The sequence below is a fragment of the Entelurus aequoreus genome, linkage group LG16 (genome assembly GCF_033978785.1).
Source record: "Entelurus aequoreus isolate RoL-2023_Sb linkage group LG16, RoL_Eaeq_v1.1, whole genome shotgun sequence".
Classification (NCBI taxonomy): domain Eukaryota; kingdom Metazoa; phylum Chordata; class Actinopteri; order Syngnathiformes; family Syngnathidae; genus Entelurus; species Entelurus aequoreus.
In genome coordinates, this window is record NC_084746.1 from 2,745,615 (window position 1) to 2,768,320 (window position 22,706).

The 22,706-nt window shown below is 37.2% G+C and overlaps 1 protein-coding gene across 3 annotated transcripts in view; it reads left to right on the forward strand.

Moving 5' to 3' along the window:
* LOC133631246 (voltage-dependent L-type calcium channel subunit beta-2-like) overlaps nucleotides 1–22,706 on the forward strand; it is a 45,439-nt gene that overhangs the window by 7,506 nt on the left and 15,227 nt on the right. For all 3 annotated transcript variants that reach the window (XM_062023412.1, XM_062023414.1, XM_062023413.1), the window contains exons 2-9: nucleotides 13,092–13,157; nucleotides 13,241–13,363; nucleotides 13,443–13,582; nucleotides 16,312–16,373; nucleotides 16,461–16,486; nucleotides 18,530–18,610; nucleotides 18,703–18,761; nucleotides 18,856–18,965. In XM_062023412.1, the coding sequence (XP_061879396.1) occupies nucleotides 13,092–13,157; nucleotides 13,241–13,363; nucleotides 13,443–13,582; nucleotides 16,312–16,373; nucleotides 16,461–16,486; nucleotides 18,530–18,610; nucleotides 18,703–18,761; nucleotides 18,856–18,965 (667 nt within the window). The remainder of the gene's footprint in view (nucleotides 1–13,091; nucleotides 13,158–13,240; nucleotides 13,364–13,442; nucleotides 13,583–16,311; nucleotides 16,374–16,460; nucleotides 16,487–18,529; nucleotides 18,611–18,702; nucleotides 18,762–18,855; nucleotides 18,966–22,706) is intronic.

A 22,706-nucleotide genomic window follows, 5' to 3' on the forward strand; every position in this document is an offset into this window, starting at 1 on the left:
GCGGTGCCCGCGGGCACCAGGTAGCCCGTAAGGACCAGATGAGTAGCCCGCTGGCCTGTTCTAAAAATAGCTCAAATAGCAGCACTTACCAGTGAGCTGCCTCTATTTTTTAAATTGTATTTATTTACTAGCAAGCTGGTCTCGCTTTGCCCGACATTTTTAATTCTAAGAGAGACAAAACTCAAATAGAATTTGAAAATCCAAGAAAATATTTTAAAGACTTGGTGTTCACTTGTTTAAATAAATTCATTATTTTTTTACTTTGCTTCTTATAACTTTCAGAAAGACAATTTTAGAGAAAAAAAACAACCTTAAAAAGGATTTTAGGGTTTTTAAACACATATACCTTTTTACCTTTTAAATTCCTTCCTCTTCTTTCCTGACAATTTAAATCAATGTTCAAGTAAATTTATTATTTTTATTGTAAAGAATAATAAAACATTTTAATTTAATTCTTCATTTTAGCTTCTGTTTTTTCGACGAAGAATATTTGTGAAATATTTCTTCAAACTTATGATTAAAATTCAAAAAAATTATTCTGGCAAATCTAGAAAATCTGTAGAATCAAATTTAAATCTTATTTCAAAGTCTTTTGAATTTCTTTTAAAATTTTTGTTCTGGAAAATCTAGAAGAAATAATGATTTGTCTTTGTTAGAAATATAGCTTGGTCCAATTTGTTATATATTCTAACAAAGTGCAGATTGGATTTTAACATATTTAAAACATGTCATCAAAATTCTAAAATTAATCTTAATCAGGAAAAATTACTAATGATGTTCCATAAATTATTTTTTAATTTTTTTCAAAAAGATTCGAATTAGCTAGTTTTTCTCTTCTTTTTTTCGGTTGAATTTTGAATTTTAAAGAGTCGAAATTGAAGATAAACTATGTTTCAAAATTTTATTGTCATTTTTTTCGTGTTTTCTCCTCTTTTAAACCGTTCAATTAAGTGTAAATATCATTAATTATTAATAATAACATAGAGTTAAAGGTAAATTGAGCAAATTGGCTATTTTCGACAATTTATTTAAGTGTGTATCAAACTGGTAGCCCTTCGCATTAATCACTACCCAAGAAGTAGCTCTTGGTTTCAAAAAGGTTGGTGACCCCTGGTTTACAGTGATGGCGGCCAGAAGTGAGAGAGATGCGGACCGAGAAAGCGACAATTTCCCCATTAATTTGAGCGAGGATGAAAGATTTGTGGATGAGTAAAGTGCAAGTGAAGGACTAGTGGGGAGTTGAAGCTATTCAGATAGGGAAGATGCTGTGAGAGGCGGGTGGGACCTGATATTCAGCTGGGAATGACTACAACAGTAAGTAAACACAAGACATATATATACTCTATTAGCCACAACACAACCAGGCTTATATTTAATATGCCACAAATTAATCCTGCATAAAAACACCTACGTGTTTCTTATGCTAGCTCCTAGCTCCTCTGCTAGCTCCTAGCTCCATAGAACACGCCAATACAATTCAAACACCTGATCAACACACACAATCACTCAGCCCAAAAGACCGTTCACCTAACCCAAGGTTCATAAAGCTTATATATTTTAAAAAAAAGTTATGTACGTGACGCGCACATACGGGCAAGCGATCAAATGTTCAGAAGCCAAAGCTGCATACTCACGGTAGCACGTCTGCGTCTTTGTCATCCAAATCAAAGTAATCCTGGTAAGAGTCTGTGTTGTCCCAGTTCTCTACAGGTATCGAAGTCAAAAGTCATAAAATCCAAACCGGAGCAGTAATTAAAACTCTTTCATCATCTTTTAATCAGAAGGGTTCAATCTCTCGCCTGTGCTAATTTGAAGCCGACACGACAAACGCGCTCAGAGGAGATAATGTTTGAAAAAAAGGTGACTGTTTTTACACAACTTTTGTTTTGAAGGGGGAATTGCAAACTTCCTGTTGATTTTTGCTGGGGGTTGTCAGTGTATGAAATGTAGGTCTAAGTGAGACCTACATAGAGGTTTTCGTTTCATGTCTCTACGACATTCCTACTGAGAGTTAGAGGCAGTTGTGTCTGTTTTCTTTCTAGGGGGCGCTAGAGCGCAATTTTGAGTTTTGGGGTTTGGTTTTTTGATTAGATCGCAATTTTCGCCAGTCCTGATGTGTGTGTCCAATTTGGTGAGTTTTGAAGCATGTTAAGGGGGTCAAATCACAGCTCAAAGAGGCGGCGGTATAATAATAAAACGCTAGAAATACAATAGGGTCCTCTGTCCCAAAGGGACTCGGTCCCTAATAAATCAAGAATAGTGAACAACAGGCTGAATAAGTGTACATTATATGAGGCATACCGTATTTCCTTGAATAGCCGCAGGGGCGCTAATTAATTTAAAACCTCCTGTCACTCCGGCGCTTACCAGAAGCCTGCGGGATGGCCATGCATGCGCTAATTATTTTAAAACCTCTTCTCACTCCAGCGCTTACCTTATCATGAAAAGAACATTTAATAAAAAAATTGTTATTATTGTCTTACCTTTAGGTATAAATGAGTCCATGCCAGCTCCTTTTGAAGAAAAGCATCGATATAGAAGTCTTCCTTATCTTTCTTCAGTTTTAAAAGTCTCTCTGTCTCGATGGAGATCTTCCTTTTAAGTATTACCTCCTGCTTTGATTGAAAGTCCGGTTTAGAAAACTGTTTTATTTTAGATATGTAATCCTCCATGATAAAAGTCCAAGCAAACAATGGCTGCACACTCTTGCTGCCGGTTGTCTTCTTCTGCTGCACGGGTCTTCTGCAGTACCAGCAGTCGCAAGAACGATCACTAGCGCCCTCTACCACCAGGAGGCGGGAGTCATTTGATGACTCATATTTGACCCGGCGGAAGTGCCAAGCATGCGCTAATTATTTTGCGAAACGAGTTTGACCCGGCTGTAATTCTAGGCATGCGAATACCATATTCCCGACGCCAATTCAAGGAAATACAGTAAATAACCAACTGAGAAGGTGCCTGGTATGTTAACGTAACATATTATGGTAAGAGTCATTCAAATAACTATAACATATAGAACATGCTATACGTTTACCAAACAATCTGTCACTCCTAATCGCTAAATCCCATGAAATCTTGTACGTCTAGTCTCTTACGTGAATGAGATCAATAATATTATTTGATATTTTACGCTAATGTGTTCATCATTTCACACATAAGTCGCTCCTGAGTATAAGTCGCACCCCCGGCCAAACTATGAAAAAAACTGTGACTTATAGTCCGAAAAATACGGTATTCATATAGTAGTACAGTTGGCACAGTACAGTAAACCAGGCCTGGCCCTAACCAATCTGGCGCCCTAGGCAAGATTTTAGGTGGCGCCCCCCCCCCCCCCCCCCCCCCCCCACATCGGCAGTGAAGTGTATATACTCACAAGAAACCGAATAGCTTTGTCTTTGACCTTTTTTTTTACTTAAAGAAAGCAAATTAACATATTATATGAGAATGTTATGTTATGATTATCTTTAACCGAATCACAGCAGTGCTCAAATTAAAAAAACAGCATTCCCTCTCATGTGATATTGCTTAATTAACATTAATGATGTGCACTTTAACAACTAAGCTTACAACTATACCTAATATATAAAGGGGTGGAAAAGTGACTATTACCTGCAGGGCAAACATTAGCTAACAAGAAGGCAATAACAATGTAAACAAAAAACACCTGCTTAAAAGATGTAATACAAATGTCCCTGAGGAATGTAAGGTGGGAGTACTGTAATTACCTAATGTTACATTATTATTTTCCATAACAATTTAGCCCCCTCCACAATATTAACCCGACGTTAAAACAGAACTAGCTATTTATTGATTAGCAATTGCCGAATCATGTAACATTAGCTTAATGCTAAAAAGCCAGGTTACTATCACATTCTGTAACAGACAAATAATTGCATGTAGGCTAACGTTACCTCCCTGCTACCTCTGTCTTTTTCTCGTTTCTCCTCCTCTTCTTTTCTATTTTTTCTCCCTGGGCACCTGACAGTTTTGGCCGTTTTGACATCTTGTGTTGATTTTTTGATGTGGTAACTTGTAAGAGTCATGATATGGGTAGGGAGGGGGCGCACCGTGCGGGGGGGAGGGGGGGCGTAATGTTGTAACAAATAATATTTCTATTAAATAGGTTTTACTTTGCATTTTAATTAACATGGGATTATTTTTTGTATTTAGAAATAATAGTACCAACTTTTTTTTTTTTTTTTTTTTTTTTTTCTCCAACATTTGTGGCACTGGCGTGGCGCCCCCTGATGGACGGCGCCCTTAGCATTTGCCTATACGGCCTATGCCACGGGCCGGCCCTGCAGTAAACTGACAGTTCATATTTAAACATTTAACATGTGACATTTCTAACAATTTTGAACAGAAATAGTTCATGCACATTCAGATAAATTCTTTAAAATGGCAATAAAAACAATTTTGGCCGGGGGCCGGGCTGTATATATGCGCACTAATTGACTGAAAGAGCACGCACTTGGCGCGATGATGTCATGTTATCCATGGAAAAATGCATTTTTAGACAATATGATTTGCCTGAGCGGCTAGGAGACCCCGAGAGTAACAAGCGCTTGCCTTGTTGCCTTTCCATTAAGAACAATAAATTAGTTTTTAGTATAAGTTTGCTGGTTTCAAGAAATGTAATGCCGAGCGCATATCATTATGTCAAGATAATGGCACTAGCATTTACTTCATTTAAGAATATTTTTCAACATATTGAGCAAAAAGGTCTAAAAATGCACTTATTAGTGAGAATATACTTATTTTAAGGTATTTTTTGGGTTCATTGAGGTTAGCTAATTTGACTTGTTTTGGAAAGTCTTGACAAGCCACATTTTCTTGTTCTATTGGCAGATAATTTTGCTTAGTTCAAATAAAATACCCCTCATTTTTGTATGTTTTTTTCTTGTTTTTGAACACTGACTTTTTGCATTGTGGTGTAACACCTTCCCTAGCTACCTTCACAAATTAGAATCCATGCAAAAGAAAGTCGTACGGGCCCTTGGTAGAAAAAAAGAGACCTTTTTGCTCAATATGTTGAAAAATATTCTTAAATGAAGTAAATGCTAGTGCCATTATCTTGACATAATGATATGCGCTCGGCATTACATTTCTTGAAACCAGCAAACTTATACTAAATACTAGGGATGTTCGATAATGGCTTTTTTGCCGATATTCCGATATTGTCCCAACTCTTAATTACCGATACCGATATCAAGCGATACCGATATACACAGTCGTGGAATTAACACATTATTATGTCTAATTTGGACAGCCAGGTATGGTGAAGATAAGGTACTTTTTTTTAAAAATTAATAAAACAAAATAAGATAAATAAATTAAAAACATTTCTTGAATAAAAAAGAAAGTAAAACAATTTTAAAATAGTTACATAAAAACTAGTAATGAATGAAAATGAGTCAAATGAAGTGTTAAAGGTTAGTACTATTAGTGGAGCAGCAGCACACACAATCATGTGTGCTTACGGACTGTATCCCTTGCAGACTGTATTGATATATATTGATATATAATGTAGGAACCAGAATATTGATAACAGAAAGAAATGGGGGGAGGGAGGTTTTTTGGGTTGGTGCACTAATTGTAAGTGTATCTTGTGTTTTTTATGTTCATTTAATTAAATTGTTTTTAAAACATTTTAATTTAAAAAAAACCCAATACCGATAATTTCTGATATTACATTTTAAAGCATTTATTGGCCGATATTATCGGACATCTCTACTAAAAACTAATTTATTGTTCTTAATGGAAAGGCAACAAGGCAAGCGCTTGTTACTCTCGGGGTCTCCTAGCCGCTCAGGCAAATCATATTGTCTAAAAATGCATTTTTCCATGGATAACATGACATAATCGCGCCAAGTGCGTGCTCTTTCAGTCAATTAGTGCGCATATATATACAGCCCGGCCCCCGGACAAAAAAAATGTTTATTGTAATTTTGAAGAATTTATCTGAATGTGCATGAACTATTTCTGTTGTTAGAAATGTCACATGTTATATGTTTAAATATGAACTGTCAGTTTACTGTACTGTGCCAACTGTACTACTATATGAGTACCTGTTTTCTATTGTTTCATTGGAAATAAAACAGCAAAGTCCATTTGGCTGTCATCTGTTTTAATTATGAGACACAATTGTGTCAAAGTCATGATTTTTTTTTCATGCTTGAAGTAAGAAATGATGACTTTAAAAAAGTAGTTTTCTACTTGTGAGTGTTGATGACACAGCTTTGCAACACTTGATATTCTAGTTTCAAGCATGTTTTACTCAATATAGCTCATCAAATCTCAGCAACAAGCTGTAATATCTTACTGAGATCATTTAGGACCAAAACACTTAAAACAAGTAAAACACTCTAACATCAAATCTGTTTGTGAGAAGAATTATCTTATCAGACAGAAAATAAGCAAATATCACCCTTATTTGACATATTTCATCTTACTTACATCTATTCCATAATGATAATCTCTTAAGACTGACAGAGTTCAATATTTATCACAATGCTTGTCTAACCTATCAAGTCATGCACAGTCTGAGTCTCAGGCTCTGTTGCTTGGTTCCTATCAATCATCCCCAGCATGCCCACAACACTCCTAACTTTGACCTGACATCAGGTAAACATGGTCTACTGGCTTGTACGGCTCCAAGTCTTGTATGCAGGGGACCAAAGATCTGGAACAGGCTTGATGAGAGCCTCAGGAGGCTGTTTTCATTCTCCAACTTCAAAAAGAAAGTGAAAACATACCAATTAACTACTTATCTCTAATGCCTCGTGTGAATGGCTACACTGCAAAAAGTGACATCTAAGTACTCACTTGCTTTAAAGTCATACAATATATATATATATATATATTTGAATTTATTTTTAAAAACATTTTTTACACAAAAAAGTTGTAAATGTGTTTAAAAAAATTATATATATATATATATATATATATATATATATATATATATATATATATATATATATATATATATATATATATATATATATATATATATATATATATATTTATATTTTTATTTTATTGTTTTTTTTTTTAATCACAAATTATTTTTAAATGTATGGTACTATAATATTTACATTATTAGATCATATTAAAGTTGAAAAGATATGCAGTTGTATTCAGTACATGTATTGGTTTCCTGTCATTATTGACGCATAGTACTCACGGGCCACATAAAATGATGTGGTGGGCCAGGTCCGGCCCCCAGGCCTCGACTTTGACACCTGTGTAGTAGAGGTAAGACGCAAACTGCTCAGTCAGCATTTCTAAGTGTCACACAGCATGACCTTCACACAGGGGGGGCAAAACCTATATTTTAACAGCGTCTGCTGAGGAACGATCTACGGAATTCTCACCACTAAATATCAAATGTCAGGTTGAAACACTGATGACATCTATTAAACAGACAAGAAGCAAGGAATCATGCTAAGACAGAGTTACATTTTACTCATGAGGAGAGACGTATTGGGCTGTACGCTTAGTTACAGTTCCAACCTACGCTCTAAGGCACAGCCCACGTTCTCCTCTATTTATTTGGGAGGTCCCTGGTTACATCACTGAGGCTGCTTCTGAAGGAAGGGGGGGTAATTTTAGAAGCCCCAGTTAGACACAACATATGATTATTCAGAAATGGAAATGTGCTGCCACTCGTGATATCGCCCTGTCTCTGCTTTGTCTGCGTCACGGTACTCGATGTTCGCCATTTGCAGTCAGCAGGCCGGGTCTGGACACAAACACTGATACGAGACGACTCGCAATCCGAGATTGCAAGTTGTCCCTTTGCACAGATAGAAAAGCACAACTTCAGCACAATTGATAACTATAGCAACGGCCTTTAAGCATAAGAGTTGTGTGATAACTTACACATCATTATTCTAACACAATGCAGTGCTAAAAACAGAGTGAATTTGGGATTAGGGTTACAAAGAGGTAGAAAGTTTCCGGTAAATTTCCGGAAACTTTCCGGAAATTTACCACAGGAAAATAAGCTCTGGAAGTTTGGAAATATTGACGATTTTTTGATTATTCAAAGTTGGACACCATCCTTGGGAATGAATGGGAATATATGAAAATTAATGGGGAATTACAATAATGATATATTATTAGGCACTTTGTCTATATGCTGCTGCATCTTTGTGGCATTTTTGACGTAGCTCTTTGCACAGTATTTGCAAATGTACACCGCCTTTCTGCCTACATTGGTTGGGGTGAAATGTCTCCACACATCACATGGTTCTGTTTGTATTTATCTATTCTTGTAAAACACTAATGCAATGCCACACACAGATATAAATAGTCAGCTAAACAATTGGAGTAGTCTTTAAAAATATTTGACTGATGGACAAATGAATAGAAATAGGCTAGATGAATAAATGAACAGTCAATCAGCATGCTAAATCAAACTATAAGCTACATTCTTGTATGACAACAGAATGGCTAGCAGAACAGAAGGCAGAGGAAACTACACCTTTTGATTTAGTATTTGCTAGTTGAACTTTACACATCTCAAAAAAGGTCAATTCGGATCGCTAACGTTGTTAGCATAAATGAATGGGATTTAACATAGAGACAATTAGCATCACGGCTAACGGAGAAATATTTTTGGTTCATTATGAGACTGTGGTGGTATATAAACCTAGCTAGCTAGAGATATTGGCCCCAAAATAATTTAACAAGTACAGGAACAGCCAGCTAGCTTGAGTGGAAGTCTGCTGGAGTAGTCTACAGTCATACAGTAACAAGCAATTACACCTCTATTACACTTAAATACCATAGATCAAATATATTTACCCCATCAACACTTACCTGACTGGATGAAGTCCTTGGGCTCAAATACTAGTGTGGCCTCAATAGCCCTGCTGTAGTGTGTAGCATGCTGGGAATTATCTGTACATGTGATGGAAGAATGCACTGCACATGTGATGGAGGAATGCACAGTGCAGGGTCGGAATTCAACTGAATTTGCATTAAATCAGGTTGTTTTAGCTAATAATCATGCTGCAAGATCTAGCATGTTGCATTCAATGTTTATTCCCGTTAATTCCCATATATTCCCATTAATTCACGTGGAAAGTTTCCAACTTTGAATATTCCCAGAATTTTGCAACCCTACTTGGGATACGATTAGAACATGACAATGGAAAAAGAACTTGTCAGTTGGGATGCTGAACCACTGCACTGCAAAAAGTCAGTGTTCAAAAACAGGAAAAAACAAAACAAAAATTAGGGATATTTTACTTGAACTATGCAAAATGATCTGCCAATAGAACAAGAAAATTTGGCTTGTCAAGACTTTCCAAAACAAGTAAAATTAGCTAACCTCAATGAACCCAAAACATGCCTTAAAATAAGTATATTCTCACTAATAACAAGTGCACTTTTATTAACAGAAAAAAAAAAGTGACCTTTTTTCTCAATATGTTGAAAAATATTCTTAAATTAAGCTCCTGTAGAACTGTGCAGAAGTTCTTGGGCTCAAATACTAGTGTGGCCTCAATAGCCCTGCTGTAGTGTGTAGCATGCTGGGAATTATCTGTGCATGTGATGGAGGAATGCACTGCACATGTGATGGAGGAATGCACAGTGCAGGGTTGAAACTCTACTGAATTTGCATTAAATCAGGTTGTTTTAGCTAATAATCATGCTGCAAGATCTAGCATGTTGCATTCAATGTTTATTCCCATTCATTTCCCATTAATTCCTGTTAATTTCCATGGAAAGTTTCCAACTTTGGAATATTCCCAGAATTTTGCAACCCTACTTGGGATACGATTAGAACATGACAATGGAAAAATAACTTGTCAGTTGGGATGCTGAACCACTGCACTGCAAAAAGTCAGTGTTCAAAAACAGGAAAAAAAAAAAAAATTAGGGATATTTTACTTGAATTAAGCAAAATTATCTGCCAATAGAACAAGAAAATTTGGCTTGTCAAGATTTTCCAAAACAAGTCAAATTAGCTAACCTCAATGAACCCAAAAAAATACCTTAAAATAAGTACATTCTCACTAATAACAAGTGCACTTTTCTTAACAGAAAAAAAAAATTGACCTTTTTTCTCAATATGTTGAAAAATATTCTTAAATTAAGCTCCTGTAGAACTGTGTGGAAGTTCTTGTGCTCAAATACTAGTGTGGCCTCAATAGCCCTGCTGTAGTGTGTAGCATGCTGGGAATTATCTGGGCATGTGATGGAGGAATGCACAGTGCAGGGTTGAAATTCAACTGAATTTGCATTAAATCAGGTTGTTTTAGCTAATAATCATGCTGCAAGATCTAGCATGTTGCATTCAATGTTTATTCCCATTAATTTCCCATTAATTCCTGTTAATTCCCATGGAAAATTTCCAACTTTGGAATATTCCCAGAATTTTGCAACCCTACTTGGGATACGATTAGAAAATGACAATGGAAAAATAATTTGTCAGTTGGGATGCTGAACCACTGCACTGCAAAAAGTCAGTGTTCAAAAACAGGAAAAAAATTAATAAAATTAGGGATATTTTACTTGAATTAAGCAAAATTATCTGCCAATAGAACAAGAAAATTTGGCTTGTCAAGATTTTCCAAAACAAGTCAAATTAGCTAACCTCAATGAACCCAAAAATACCTTAAAATAAGTATATTCTCACTAATAACAAGTTCACTTTTCTTGGTAGAAAAAAAAAAGAGATATTTTTTCTCAACATGTTGAAAAATATTCTTAAATGAAGCTCCTGTAGAACTTTGTTCTGTAGGCTGTCAGTACTTTCAGTCCCCTTGTCACCTCTAAGCCTCTTACTGCCTTCCTATGCAGATACCTGCTCTTCTTCCGGCCAGGAAGTGGAGCAGCAAGACCATCTGAGCTGTCTGGAAAGTTCCAGAAGGGACACCGTACGCGGCCGTACGAATCTATTTAAAGACTAGAAACGAAACGCCTCTTTTTTTTTGCAAATGCTGAGCCAGTCCGAGTTGAAGATAATATATTCCGGTTATCTTCCCTTTTATCTGATGGCTGCAGTCAAGTGGGTCTCTCTCGTTCTCCCTCTCCCTTTTAAATCCCGGATTGAGAGACGCATGCTATCTTAATCTCCTTACTCAAAGACAATCATGACCCGGAGAAGCAGGAGAGGTGCTTTTTCTGTGAAGCACGTCCATTTTAAATGTGTCTGTTCAGTCTACATGAGGATGATATGGTTTGATGAAGATTTATAATGAGTGAATGAATGCATCATTTGCTGCCACTTCTGATACAAAACCCAACACCAGTGAAGTTGGCTCGGTGTGTAATTCGTAAATAAAATGCCACTTCTGATACAAAACCCAACACCAGTGAAGTTGGCACGGTGTGTAATTCGTAAATAAAATGCCACTTGTGATACAAAACCCAAAACCAGTTAAGTTGGCACGTTGTGTAATTCGTAAATAAAATGCCACTTCTGATACAAAACCCTAAACAAATGAAGTTGGCACGTTGTGTAATTCGTAAATAAAATGCCACTTCTGATACAAGACCCAAAACCAGTGAAGTTGGCAAGTTGTGTAATTCGTAAATAAAATGCCACTTCTGATACAAGACCCAAACCAGTGAAGTTGGCAAGTTGTGTAATTTGTAAATAAAATGCCACTTCTGATACAAAACCCGAAACCAGTGAAGTTGGCAAGTTGTGTAATTCGTAAATAAAATGCCACTTCTGATACAAAACCCAACGCCAGTGAAGTTGGCAAGTTGTGTAATTCGTAAATAAAATGCCACTTCCGATACAAGACCCAAAACCAGTGAAGTTGGCAAGTTGTGTAATTTGTAAATAAAATGCCACTTCTGATACAAGACCCAACACCAGTGATGTTTGCACGTTGTGTAATTTGTAAATAAAATGCCACTTCTGATACAAAACCCAAAACCAGTGAAGTTGGCACGTTGTGTAATTCGTAAATAAAATGCCACTTCTGATACAAAACCCAAAACCAGTGAAGTTGGCACGTTGTGTAATTCGTAAATAAAATGCCACTTCTGATACAAAACCCAACACCAGTGAAGTTGGCACGTTGTGTAATTCGTAAATAGAATGCCACTTCTGATACAAAACCCTAAACAAATGAAGTTGGCACGTTGTGTAATTCGTAAATAAAATGCCACTTCTGATACAAAACCCAAAACCAGTTAAGTTGGCACGTTGTGTAATTCGTAAATAAAATGCCACTTCTGATACAAAACCCTAAACAAATGAAGTTGGCACGTTGTGTAATTCGTAAATAAAATGCCACTTCTGATACAAGACCCAAAACCAGTGAAGTTGGCAAGTTGTGTAATTCGTAAATAAAATGCCACTTCTGATACAAGACCCAAACCAGTGAAGTTGGCAAGTTGTGTAATTTGTAAATAAAATGCCACTTCTGATACAAAACCCGAAACCAGTGAAGTTGGCAAGTTGTGTAATTCGTAAATAAAATGCCACTTCTGATACAAAACCCAACGCCAGTGAAGTTGGCACGTTGTGTAATTCGTAAATAAAATGCCACTTCTGATACAAAACCCAAAACCAGGAGCTTTCGGGACAGGGGTTGCCCCCATTGTCCCTCCACCAGGGCACCCCCCTGGACCTGGCTGGGGACCTGCGGCTCCCAGACCCCCGGCTTATTTTCAGTCTGTTTCCTTAAGTTGAAATCACGTGCCTGCTTTTACAAAGACCACTATGTGATAATTGAAAAAATGAATGATCACAGCCAGAAGACATCTCTTAAAGTCATCAGCCAGAGCTGCATTGTTGAATAATTCGTGTGTGTGTGTGTGTGTGTGTGTGTGTGTGTGTGTGTGTGTGTGTGTGTGTGTGTGTGTGTGTGTGTGTGTGTGTGTGTGTGTGTGTGTGTGTGTGTGTGTGTGTGTGTGTGTGTGTGTGTGTGTGTGTGTGTGTGTGTGTGTGTTATTGGGCGGGTGACATTGGCTTGTACTGCAGGAGTGCTGCGTTGAGCAGATGTCTATGCCAGCACCAAGTAAACAGTCGTGCCCTGAAGGCACCTTGTACGGGGTGCTTTTGACCTTGGGCACAGTTAATGAAAGCAGAGAAATAATACATTTCTCCTGTCCTCTATCAGGGAGAGCGCCAGGACACGGACGCCTCCGAGGAGAGGAACGCCCAGGTTCAGTTGGAGAAAGCAAAGGTATTTTTCCTAGTGTTCCAGCACGGTACCAAGTATTTGTAGTCTCATGACAATCACACCATGTCCGTGGTTGTCCTCAACAGTACAAGGCTGTGGCCTTTGCCGTACGCTGCAACTTCTCCTACACGCCGGCGGATGACGACAACGTGCCAGTGCCAGGCAAGGCAGTCACCTTCGAGGCCAGAGACTTCCTACACGTCAAAGAGGTCTTAAAATGCGACACCAAGTCAGAGTGCGAACCCCACGGAGTTCATTTGTGGTCATGTTCTTTCATGGCGCTTTCAGAAATTTAACAAAGAATGGTGGATTGGGCGGCCGGTTAAGGAGGACAGCGTGGTGGGCTTCATCCCCAGTCCGGTCAACTTGGAAACCATCCTGATACGAAGAGAAGTCCAGGCCAGGAAGGCTGCCAAGGCCTTAGCAAAGTATGTCAACGTGTTTTCCACAGGGACAGCGGGATTACTGTTGATGGTTTTATCTTCATTAACTCTAGCAACACGCATACCAACTAGTGGGACAGAAATACAACTAGTCCTGCTTCCACCACAATTCACTTCAGCCTGTTGTTAGGACCAACACCTTGGTCAGAACTGCTGAGCACAATCTATAGCAGTGATTTGTGTTAGTAAACAAGAGACCACGAGACGTGCATCAAAGTCCGCATCTTTGTGTGAATGTAAACATGGAAGTGAGGAGGTGGGTGTTTGTACACTACATTACCCAGAAGGCTTAGTGCTGTAGACAGGAACAGGAACAGTGTCTGAACTACGAGAGATGTGCCAGTAGTAGGGATTAGTGTTGTCCCGATACCAATATTTTGGTACCGATACCAAAATCATTTCGGTACTTTTCGATACTTTTCTAAATAAAGGGCACCAAAAAATCTTAGGGTACATTAAACATATGTTTATTATTGTAAGTTTGTCCTTAAATAAAATAGTGAACATACTAGACAACTTGTCTTTTAGTAGTAAGTAAACAAACAAAGACTCCTAATTAGTCTATGCAGTAACATATTGTGTCATTTGCCATTCTATTATTTGTCAAAATTATATAAGGACAAGTGGTAGAAAATGAATTATCAATCTACTTGTTCATTTACTGTTAATATCTGCTTACTTTCTCTTTCGCTGTGATGTCAAAATCTGAATGAAAAACTCACCTTCGGTGTCATTTGGATCAAACGAGTCTCTGGATAAAGGACACGATGGAAAGCAAGACTTGATGCTACAAAAAAATAGTTGATGACTTAGAAAAAGTAAGATTAGAACACAAAGAAGACCTGTAAAGAGTTATTTAATCCCACTATTATGTTAGATCCACTATGGACTGGACTCTCACTATTATGTTAGATCCACTATGGACTGGACTCTCACACTATTATGTTAGATCCACTATGGACTGGACTCTCACACTATTATGTTAGATCCACTATGGACTGGACTCTCACACTATTATGTTAGATCCACTATGGACTGGACTCTCACACTATTATGTTAGATCCACTATGGACTGGATTCTCACACTATTATGTTAGATCCACTATGGACTGGACTCTCACACTATTATGTTAGATCCACTATGGACTGGACTCTCACACTATTATGTTAGATCCACTATGGACTGGACTCTCACTATTATGTTAGATCCACTATGGACTGGACTCTCACTATTATGTTAGATCCACTATGGACTGGACTCTCACACTATTATGTTAGATCCACTATGGACTGGACTCTCACACTATTATGTTAGATCCACTATGGACTGGACTCTCACACTATTATGTTAGATCCACTATGGACTGGACTCTCACTATTATGTTAGATCCACTATGGACTGGACTCTCACTATTATGTTAGATCCACTATGGACTGGACTCTCACACTATTATGTTAGATCCACTATGGACTGGACTCTCACTATTATGTTAGATCCACTATGGACTGGACTCTCACTATTATGTTAGATCCACTATGGACTGGACTCTCACACTATTATGTTAGATCCACTATGGACTGGACTCTCACTATTATGTTAGATCCACTATGGACTGGACTCTCACTATTATGTTAGATCCACTATGGACTGGACTCTCACTATTATGTTAGATCCACTATGGACTGGACTCTCACACTATTATGTTAGATCCACTATGGACTGGACTCTCACACTATTATGTTAGATCCACTATGGACTGGACTCTCACACTATTATGTTAGATCCACTATGGACTGGACTCTCACTATTATGTTAGATGCACTATGGACTGGACTCTCACTATTATGTTAGATCCACTATGGACTGGACTCTCACTATTATGTTAGATCCACTATGGACTGGACTCTCACACTATTATGTTAGATCCACTATGGACTGGACTCTCACTATTATGTTATATCCACTATGGACTGGACTCTCACTATTATGTTAGATCCACTATGGACTGGACTCTCACTATTATGTTAGATCCACTATGGACTGGACTCTCACACTATTATGTTAGATCCACTATGGACTGGACTCTCACTATTATGTTAGATCCACTATGGACTGGACTCTCAGACTATTATGTTAGATCCACTATGGACTGGACTCTCACACTATTATGTTAGATCCACTATGGACTGGACTCTCACACTATTATGTTAGATCCACTATGGACTGGACTCTCACTATTATGTTAGATCCACTATGGACTGGACTCTCACACTATTATGTTAGATCCACTATGGACTGGACTCTCACACTATTATGTTAGATCCACTATGGACTGGACTCTCACACTGAGTCCGGGCCACGGGGGCATCAGTCTGAGCAGAGATTCTTAGACTTCCCTGTCCCGGGCCACCTCCTCCAGTTCTTTCACGGGGGATACTGAGGCGTTCCCAAGCCAGCTGTGAGACATAGTCCTTCCAACGTGTCCTAGGTCTGCGCCGAGGTCTCCTACCAGGTGGACACGCCCTAAACACCTCACCAGGGAGGCGTCCGTAGTAGATGCCTGAGCCATCTCACCTGGTTCCTCTTGATTACATCATTAGTTGTTGTTGTTTTTCTGCTGTTGAGTGTATAAACAATATAAAGAGCAATTTGTGGAGAAAGCCGGATCTTCTCTTTTTGTTTGCTGACATCTTTCCTCCTGTCCCGTTTCCAGCAAAGCATCCTCACAAGTGGCTCAAGATATGAACTCCAAAAAGTACACGCCTCCTTCTCAAGGTTAGAACGCCTGCACCCGAGGTCACACAATATGTTGGTGATGTCATCGTATTGAACCAATAACGTGTCTACTGTCTCGTCCAACAGCCAATCAGCAGGTGAAAAAGAAGCCGGTAAGTGACTCCTTGCTCGTGTCCTTTCTTTCACCCCGTTTCATTTATTTTATTGATTAAAAAAATCAAACAAAAATAATAAAAAAATTTAAAAAAAATAAATAAATAAAAAATAAAAATAAAATAAAAAATAAAATAAAATAAAATAATCAAACAAAGGAATAAAATACAAACCCCGTTTCCATATGAGTTGGGAAATGGTGTTAGATATAAATATAAACGGAATACAATGATTTGCAAATCATTTTCAAGCCATATTCAGTTGAATATGCTACAAAGACAACATATTTGATGTTCAAACTCATAAACATTTTTTTGTTGTTGCAAATAATCATTAACTTTAGAATTTGATGCCAGCAACACGTGACAAAGAAGTTGGGAAAGGTGGCAATAAATACTGATAAAGTTGAGGAATGCTCATCAAACACTTATTTGGAACATCCCACAGGTGAACAGGCAAATTGGGAACAGGTGGGTGCCATGATTGGGTATAAAAGCAGCTTCCATGAAATGCTCAGTCATTCACAAACAAGGATGGGGCGAGGGTCACCACTTTGTCAACAAATGCCTGAGCAAATTGTTGAACAGTTTAAGAAAAACCTTTCTCAACCAGCTATTGCAAGGAATTTAGGGATTTCACCATCTGCGCTCCGTAATATCATCAAAGGGTTCAGAGAATGTGGAGAAATCACTGCACGTAAGCAGCTAAGCCCGTGACCTTCCATCCCTCAGGCTGTACTGCATCAAAAAGCCACATCAGTGTGTGAAGGATATCACCATATGGGCTCAGGAACACGTCAGAAAACCACTGTCAGTAACTACAGTTAGTCGCTACATCTGAAAGTGCAAGTTAAAACTCTCCTATGCAAAGCGAACGGCGTTTATCAACAACACCCAGAAACGCCGCCGGCTTCGCTGGGCCCGAGCTCATCTAAGATGGACTGATACAAAGTGGAAAAGTGTTCTGTGGTCTGACGAGTCCACATTTCAAATTGTTTTTGGAAACTTTGGATGTTGTTTCCATTAAAATTCGAAGTTAATGATTATTTGCAAAAAATAATTAATTTTCTCAGTGTGAACATGAAATATGTTGTCTTTGCAGTCTATTCAATTGAAGATAAGTTGAAAAGGATTTGCAAATCATTGTATTCTCTTTTTTATTCACGAATTACACAACGTGCCAACTTCACTGGTTTTGGGTTTTGTATTAAAGGGTTAATATAATGTTGATTATAGCAGTGGTCCCCAACCTTTTTGTAGCTGCGGACCGGTCAACGCTTGAAAATTTGTCCCACGGACCGGTGGGGGGTGGGGGGTGTATTTAAAAAAAAAAAATATATATATATATTTTTTTTTACATAAATAAATACAATCATGTGTGCTTACGGACTGTATCCCTGCAGACTGTATTGATCTATATTGATATATAATGTATATATTTTGTTTTTTATGTTGATTTCATAAAAAAAAAAATATATATATATATATATATATATATATATATATATATATATATATATATATATTTTTTTTTTTTTAATTTCTTCTGCGGCCCGGAAACCAATCGGTACCGGTCCGCGGCCCGGTGGTTGGGGACCACTGGATTATAGGACTAATGTGTTCTGTCATTTTAAAATTTCATTTAAACTGTCTAGTCTAGTCTGTGGAACGCTCTCCCTGACCACCTGAGGGCACCACAGACTGTGGATGCTTTTAAAAAAGGCTTAAAAACCCTTCTTTTAAAAAAAATAAATTAAAAAAAGCCTTTTTTAGATGTATGCATACTAGTTTTAGCTATTTTGCTGTTCTAGTTTTTATTTGTATTTATTTTTTTATATCTTTTTATTTTTTAATACACTGTAGCACTTTGAGGTTGTTTACTCAATGTAAAATTTTAACATGTAAAGCGACTTTGGTTCCTTAGAAAAGCGCTATATAAATCCCAGTTATTATTATTATTATTATAAAGCGCTTTTTACAAATAAAATGAATTATTATTATTATTATTATTATTATTATTAAACCCCAAACATGTTTTAATAGGGGGAGCAGGTCTCCATGTACGACGTTGTGCCTACCATGCGTCCTGTGGTCCTCATGGGACCGTCACTGAAGGGCTTAGAGGTGAGCCTGGCCTCTTCATTCCCAATCTAATGTTCCCCTTCCTCAAATGTAAGTAACTACGTTGTGTTGCATGAAACTTTACTCCGTTCCAGGTGACGGACATGATGCAAAAAGCTCTGTTTGACTTTTTGAAACATCGATTTGAAGGCAGGTAAGAAGTTGATTGTGTCTTGCAAGCCAGGCTGGAATGAAATATATTTTATAACCAAATGTGGTGAAATTGTCTGCCTGTCGGTCTACCGCAGGATCACCATCACCCGGGTCACGGCAGACATCTCCCTGGCAAAGCGCTCCATACTCAACAACCCTGGAAAAAAAGCCTTAATGGACCGCTCCAACACCCGCTCCCATTTAGGTACATTTACTCAACACATTATGACCCAATTATGCACTGACTGGCCACTAGGGATGTATATCGTTAAGATTTCATTGGTACCAATACTGACGTTGATATCCCTTCGTTATTATTTTATCGGTACCATATGTAATTGGTGTAAGTCAGGGGTGTCCAAACTTTTTCCACTGAGGGCCGCACACTGAAAAATCAAAGCAAGCCGTCGCCATTTTGGTATTTTTTATTTTAAAAACCAATACAATATACCGTATTTCGCTAATTAATTTAAAAACTCTTCTCACTCCTGCGTTTACCAAAAGCATGCGGGATTGGCAAGCATGCGTTAATTATTTTAAAACCTCTTCTCACTCCGGCGCTTACCTTATCATGAAAAAGACATTTAATAAAAAAACGTTATTATGGTCTTACCTTTAGGTATAAATGAGTCCATGCGCAGCTCCTATAGAAGTCTTCCTTATCTTTCTTCAGTTTTAAATGTCTCTCTGCCTCGATGGAGATCTTCCTTTAAGTATTACCTCTTGCTTCGATTGAAAGTCCAGTTTAGAAAACTGTTTTATTTTAGATATGTAATCCTCCATGGTAAAAGTGCAAGCAAACAATGGCTCCTCACTCTTGCTGCTTGTTGTCTTCTTCTGCTGCACCGGTCTTCTGCAGTACCAGCAGTCGCAAGAAGGATCACTAGCGCCCTCTACCACCAGGAGGCGGAAGTCATTTAATGACTCATATTTGACTCGGCGGAAGTGCCAAGCATGCGCTAATTATTTTGCGAAACGAGTTTGACCCGGCTGTAATTCTAGGCAGGCGAATACTATATTCCCGGCGGCAATTCAAGGAAATACGGTAGTATGTATAAAAAATATACACTCAGGCTTGATCCAAGGGGCCCCAAAGGGTTTTGGTCCAAAAAAAATAAAAAAAATGTGTCTGTAGAGGTTGCCCTCTAGTGGGTTCTTCGGACCACCACACACTGCCAGGAGAGCCCGGAATTCAGGGTATAACACTGTTTTATTCTCATAAATAGCAATAGGCTTCTGCTTTCCAGCACAATGTCTTTTCCCCCCTGCGTCCGCTCATCAGCAACTCCAACTACGTGTCTCATTCCGGCTGCTGCTAATAAAGGCGACAGGTGATTAGATAACAAGGCCCACCTGGGCCATCTACTCACCTGTCGCTGTCTTCGAGGCCGGTCCTAGCACGCCCCGTTCCGCGGTAGGCCCTCAGGCCACGCCCCCCTCCACAGTGTCATTATTCAGTATTGTTATTTTTATTATTATTCACGTTTTAAATCTCTAGATCAGGGGTCACCAACGCGGTGCCCGCGGGCACCAGGTAGCCCGTAAGGACCAGATGAGTAGCCCGCCGGCCTGTTCTAAAAATAGCTCAAATAGCAGCACTTACCAGGGAGCTGCCTCTATTTTTAAAATGTTATTTATTTACTAGCAAGCTGGTCTCGCTTTGCCCGACATTTTTAATTCTAAGAGAGACAAAACTCAAATAGAATTTGAAAATCCAAGAAAATATTTTGAAGACTTGGTCTTCATTTGCTTAAATAAATGCATTAATTTTTTTTACTTTGCTTCTTATAACTTTCAGAAAGACAATTTTAGAGAAAAAATACAACCTTAAAAATGATTTTAGGATTTTTAAACACATATACCTTTTTACCTTTTAAATTCCTTCCTTTTCTTTCCTGACAATTGAAATCAATGTTCAAGTAAATTTATTTATTTGTTATTGTAAAGAATAATAAATACATTTTAATTTAATTCTTCATTTTAGCTTCTGTTTTTTCGACGGAGAATATTTGTGAAATATTTCTTCAAACTTATTATGATTAAAATTCAAAAAAATTATTCTGGCAAATCTAGAAAATCTGTAGAATCAAATTTAAATCTTATTCCAAAGTCTTTTGAATTTATTTTAAAAATTTTGTTCTGGAAAATCTAGAAGAAATAATGATTTGTCTTTGTTAGAAATATAGCTTGGTCCAATTTGTTATATATTCTAACAAAGTGTAGATTGGATTTTAACCTATTTAAAACATGTTATCAAAATTCTAAAATTAATCTTAATCAGGAAAAATTACTAATGATGTTCCATAAATTATTTTTTAAAGTTTTTCTCTTCTATTTTTCCGTTGAATTTTGAATTTTAAAGAGTCGAAATTGAAGATAAACTATGTTTGAAAATTTAATTGTCATTTTTTTCATGTTTTCTCCTCTTTTAAACCATTCAATTAAGTGTAAATATCATTAATTATTAATAATAACATAGAGTAAAGGTAAATTGAGCAAATTGGCTATTTCTGGCAATTTATTTAAGTGTGTATCAAACTGGTAGCCCTTCGCATGAATCAGTACCCAAGAAGTAGCTCTTGCTTTCAAAAAGGTTGGTGACCCCTGCTCTAGATCAACATTAGGTCTATCTGTCAATATAACGTTTTTAAAGATTTAAGTCGTATGCTCTTTTTGTCAAAGAAAACTCAGTTTTTTTATGAAAAAGAACACAAAATATGCAATATTTTCACCCAATAAAATTTTTAAGTGGAATATTTGAGATGATATAATAATTGGAGCCTTAAAAAGGTCAATAACTCATAACACCATTGATTCATTATTATTTTTTGAGTAATGACACTTAAAAACAAATCACACTGCAATTATTGGGGATCCACAAGGGTCCTACTCATTAAAGTGTTAAAAAATATATTATCAATTTTTTTTACTCTTTACTTTCAACTAGGGGTGTCCGATAATATCGGCCTGCCGATATTATCGGCCGATAAATGCGTTAAAATGTAATATCGGAAATTATCGGTATCGTTTTTTTTTATTATCTGTATCGTTTTTTGTTTTTTATTTTTTATTTTTATTAAATCAACATAAAAAACACAAGATACACTTACAATTAGTGCACCAACCCAAAAAACCTCCCTCCCCCATTTCTTTCTGTTATCAATATTCTGCTTCCTACATTATATATCAATATATATCAATACAGTCTGCAAGGGATACAGTCCGTAAGCACACATGATTGTGCGTGCTGCTGCTCCACTAATAGTACTAACCTTTAACAGTTAATTTTACTCATTTTCATTCATTACTAGTTTCTATGTAACTGTTTTTATATTGTTTTACTTTCTTTTTTATTCAAGAAAATGTTTTTAATTTAGTTATCTTATTTTTTTATTTATTTAAAAAAGTACCTTATCTTCACCATACCTGGTTGTCCAAATTAGGCATAATAATGTGTTAATCCCACGACTGCATATATCGGTTGATATCGGTATCGGTTGATATCGGTATCGGTAATTAAAGAGTTGGACAATATCGGAATATCGGATATCGGCAAAAAGCCATTATCGGACATCCCTACTTTCAACCCAAAAATCTCGAGATCAACTTCAGATCTATCCGTCAATTATAAGTTTTATTGTTGTTTATGTTTTTTGTTTGTTCGTTTTAGGCCCTTCTTTAAAAAAAAACAAAAAAAAAAACAGCTCAGTTTTTTTATATGGCAAACACAAAATAAGCAACATTTTCCCCCAAAAAATATCTCAAAGTGGAATATTTAATGTGACGTACTTGGAGCCTTGAATAGGTCAATAATTCCTAATGACATTGATTTTGATTCATTATTATTTTCTAAAGAAAGAAACAGCCTGCATGGCAGCTTTGTGTTATTATAGGAAACATTGCAACATGTTCTTGTTACATTTCACCTGTTTGCTCTTTTATACCA